The sequence below is a fragment of the Pelophylax lessonae genome, assembly GCF_965119305.1.
Source record: "Pelophylax lessonae genome assembly, chromosome: 10".
Taxonomy (NCBI): domain Eukaryota; kingdom Metazoa; phylum Chordata; class Amphibia; order Anura; family Ranidae; genus Pelophylax; species Pelophylax lessonae.
In genome coordinates, this window is record NC_138777.1 from 68,084,495 (window position 1) to 68,089,424 (window position 4,930).

Consider the following 4,930-nt stretch of genomic DNA (forward strand, 5'->3'; position numbering starts at 1 on the left):
CCGCCTGTCCCGTCCGCTGACACCCGCTGCCATCTGCATCCCATCCAATCCGATCCCCAGGACGCATTGGAAAATAGGGTTTCCATCCGTCCGGATTTCATGGACAGGATCGGATGCGGATGGCAGCGGGTGTCAGCGGACATGTCACTGCTGACATCCGCTGCTCCATAGGGCTGAATGGGGCATCCGATCAGATCCGCCTAAAAAACTGACAGGCGGATCTGATCGGACCGCCCGTGTGAAAGAGCCCTTAGGGTCTCAAGAAATTAAATTGTCAGTCAGTGCATCAGGTGTGATCAATTTTCAATGATTGGCACCATAGCTTGTAGACTACAACCTTCACAAAGACCAAAAAAATGATATTTATGTGGGTTATTTTTACTAAAGATATGTAGCAGTATAAATGTTGGCCAAAATTTATGAAGAAAAAAAAAGACTAAATTTGCAAAATTTTAAAACCGAAACAAAGAAAAATGCATTTTTGTACAAAAATTTTTTTCATTTATAGTGCAAAAAATAAAAAACCCAATCATGACTAAATACCACCAAAAGAAAGCTCTTTGTGTGAAAAAAAGGATGAAAATTTGGAAGGGAAAAAAAAAGGATGAGTAATTGTCATTCAAAATGTAAGAGCACCGAAAGCTGAAAATTGGCCTGGTTAGGAAGGGGGTTTAAGTGCCCAGTGGGTAAATGGTTAAACACAAAAAGGGTGGAACTCCGCTTTAATTGGTTAAAAAAAATTGGCTCCTTACTTTAGCTGGCTCCTAGATTCAAAGCAAATTTGTCAAGCTCTCCTTTAAATACCCCACAGAATCTCAAAGCGAAGACTGCATTACAATATATAAAGCCGGAGCGACCAATCAAAACTCAGTATTTGCTCATTTAGCCTGTGTTATCTGGTGAAAGCTGACATGTGCTTTATTTCCAGGAGGTTAGTGCCTATAGCAGCAATTCTGGCTGTCATATTCTATTAAATGAACCCGGCACATCTCTGGACAGTGAACTGTACTGAACACATCACATCATTTATGTCCGTCACGTTCCCAATCACCTGCAAGTTGAATTAGGACTAGAAAAATGTCCTCCATTGAATTAGGACTAAGAAAATGGAGAGTATATTTCATTTACATCGCAGAGATTTTTACTCTTATTATGCATAATAAAAGCCTTTTAAATTTGTTAAACAGTAAAGACTCTAAGTAGCTTCCATTGCTATCATTAGCCGCAAAAGTGAAATTGATGATTTCTTTTTTGTGAAGAATATTAGAGTAAATTAACCTTGAACAGGCTGCTGGATTTTTCTCCGCAGAGCTATTGAGTCAACACGGCTTCCATCAGGACGGAATATTCAACGTTCCCCTTACAATGCAGTAAATGTAAGTTATAAGATGATCAGTACCCTGGGGCATAATGATACCGTTCCATTTTGGGAAAATTATTTGTTATACCGACGAATAGAGTGAGTTTTAAAGGAAAATAATAGCCTAGAAGAGAATCATTAGTATTTATGAGCAAGAAAATGGTTATTGTGCTGGAATTTGAAGCAAAACTTTCAGGTGTCGTGTAATCAAATATTTAACAGCTTAGTGGGTGAGTGCTGAGGAGGTTCTAACTCAGGATAAAAATCCCTATTATAGGATTACAAATCTATGTGCAGATGCACATATCACATATTTTCAGATTTCTGACGAAACGCGTGGGAAGGGACTTCTGGAAAAATCACTTTCTCTATTTGAAAAACAGATGGAACGGCGTTTCTAGTGCATTTTTAGTGTATTGTATTTTTAGTGTATTTTAGTAGAGGTGCACCAAATGGAAATTTTGGTGCCGAAACCAAAAATGCAGGAACTGAAACCACAAATGACAGTTTTTAAAAAATTATTTATATCTTTTATACAGTAGGAATTACTGCTGTAATTTCTACACCTTTCACCTGATTTGGATGTAAATACCCTCAAATTAAAGCTGAAAGCCTGCAGTTAAAGCACATCTTGTTTGTTTCATTTCAAATCCATTGTGGTGGTGTATAGAGCCAAAAAGATTAGAATTGTGTTGATGTCCCAATATTTTTGGACCTGACTGTGTATGTATATATATATATATATATATATATATATATATTAGGGCTGTCAATCGATTAAAATATTTAATCGCGATTAATCGCATGATTGTCATGAGTTAACTCGCGATTAATCGCACATTTGTATCAGTTCTAAATGTACCTTAAATTAATACTTTTCAAGTTTTGAATACATTAATCAACATGGGAGTGGACAAATAGACGCTTTATGCAAATGCATGTTTATTATTAGTGAAACCATACTTAACATAGGATGAAGACTGGACATCTATCAAAGGGACCATAGTATCAAAAGTCATATGTTTATCAAAGAACTTGTTCATGTCTATTATACACATGAAAAAACAACAACATAGAAATAAACGGTTCCCATTACTTCTCTTTCTTTACTCAATTTACTTACACAAACCTTACATTTTTGCACGATAGGGCAGCTCACTTCTTGTAAACATGCTAACCTAAATGTACATTTATTATTACTGAAATCACCCTAAACAGAGCATAAAGAACATTGACATGTTTTACAAAGAACGTGTTCATGTCTATCAAACAGGTGGGAAAAAGAATATAAAAAACCCACAGGTTCCTCACAGATTATTTCTCTTTCTTTGCACTGAGCCAGTTGCTCAAACAGACGAGCCTGTTTACATTTTCAGATGACAGGGCAGCTCGCTTTTTCTGAACAACATGTCCTGAGAGTGAAAACAATCTTTCACAAGGTACGGATGTGGCAGGTGTTGATAAGTATATGCGTGCAAGGTAGGCCATCTCACTGTGTGCCCCTTCATGATTGGACCACCACTGCAGGGGACAGTCCTCTATGGCAATAGAGGGCTCTGCCTTGTAGCGCTCCACACATTTCTCAATACAGTCCTCTTCATCATCATCAGATGAAGATTCTGGCACAGACATGAGACATGTTATCTTCTTAGGTGGTTCAGTTGTCAGTGTCACTGGTTTATCTGGCTGTGCAAGCCCCTCCCTCTTGAGCAAGGCACAGACTGAACTCCACACCTCAGCTCTGTCAGCCCTGCTCAGACATTTGAGGTCCTTAAACCTAGGGTCCAGTGCTGATGCAACCCTCAGCCATGTGGTGTTGGTTTTTTCCTTCCGTTTGTCCATGTCAGTTGTGAAAGTTTCCTTAAACTTAATCATGTAGGCTGGGTCATCTTCTGAGACCTCCATCACACGTGATAGATGACACAACGCGGGCAGCACAACTGAGCAAGAAACAAATTTCTCTCCTCCTAAAAGTTCACTCACATACCTGGAATAATAGAGAAAAGCACTTTAGTTAGACATAATGAATCTCTCACTCACTTTCAATCTCTCACTCTTAACACACGCACGCGCACACACACACACACACACACACACACAAATATAATAATAATAAGAGTATCAATAAATTACCTGCAGTGTTCCAGCACAGTCTCCAACCTCTTCAGTTTATCAAATTCAGCTGCAGTTGGCATGTTGATGTTGCCTGCATGTAGGCCCAGTGCATCTCTCAATGGTTCTTGATTTCTCTCAACACGCTTTATCATTTCTAGGGTGCTGTTCCACCTAGTAGACACCTCCTGTACGAGTGACTCTTTCTTTTGAAGATGTTTGACTTGCTGCTGTTCAAGCTCGGCTGCGTTAGCAGGGCTATGCTTGAAATGACCCACTAACTTCCTGCATTTTGCCAAGGCGCCATCAAACGGGCTGTTTTGGAGAGAAACTGTGATGGCTCGGTGGAGGCTGTGTGCAATGCAAGGCATATGCTCGAACGGGAGCTGCCTGGCCGCTGCAATCATGTTGCGTGCACTATCAGTGGTCACTATTTTAATTTTGAGTTCAATGTTCCACTGTCTGGCTACTTGAAGAAAGTGCTCAGCGCAAACGTCAGCATAGTGTCTATCTTCTGTCTTCATAACGGTCAAAGCGTGAGACTGAAGTTTCCAGTGCGCGTCAAAATAATGTGCTGTGACGCCTAGGTAGCTATGGTTACTGAGGGAAGTCCAATAATCTCCGGTGAGCGCAACCGTGTTTGTCTGTCTCAATGCCTCCTGAACTTTAGCTTTCTCCTCTTCATATAAGTTGTGAATCTTGGTTGTAATGGTGGCTCTTGAAGGTAGTTCGTATGTAGAATCGTTAGATGCGATGCGAATAATTTCAAGTAGACCCTCGTCCTCGACCACATTAACTGGTCTACATGCTGTAGCCACCCATTTAGCTATAGTTGAGGTGAGTCTATTAGTTGTGGACTTATCCATCGATCTCCGCTGCAAACTTTGATCCATTGTGGTCTGCCTTTGACGAGGGGGAGGGGGGCTCTCCGTGTCAGTTGTATGCTTCGCCATCAAGTGATATTTTAAACTCGACGTGCTGCGGTGATAACTTAATTCACATCGACAATAACTGCAGATAACTTTTGTCTTGTCGACAGAACCATCAGACCTCGTTTTGTATATAAATTTTCCGTTCAGAAGACCCCTTTCTTTTTCCATTTCTGTTTGCTGCTGCATCTTTATCTCTCCAACTACGGGCTAGGCCACGGGTCAATATATATGAACTTCATGAAGTGTTTCTTTCTGTATAGACCACAGAAGAAAGAGGGTCAATTTAGTCAGCAGTAATGTTTGAGGCTATTAGTGTGTAACATAGACAGTTTATTGATAAATTAAATATATTGGGGTTTAGTAACACCCGTGCAAGATAAGGTTGTTAGTGAATACAATCAGTGCATTAATAGGAAACAAGACAGACATAACATAAAGTGACAGATAACCGGCCGGCATATACTTCAAGTGATATACATATATTAATCACAACATGCTTTAATAGCCGTAAATGTTCTTGAAGGGG

General features: G+C 39.9%; 1 protein-coding gene across 1 annotated transcript; it reads right to left on the minus strand.

Moving 5' to 3' along the window:
* Positions 1 to 2,674: 2,674 nt before the first annotated feature.
* Positions 2,675 to 4,590, minus strand: LOC309565937 (E3 SUMO-protein ligase ZBED1-like; the record flags this gene model as incomplete). The annotated part of the gene is made up of 2 exons (XM_082270966.1): positions 2,675 to 3,347; positions 3,494 to 4,590. The coding sequence occupies 2 exons, from the start codon at positions 4,588 to 4,590 to the stop codon at positions 2,675 to 2,677; spliced, it is 1,770 nt and encodes a 589-aa protein (XP_082127092.1).
* Positions 4,591 to 4,930: the final 340 nt, after the last annotated feature.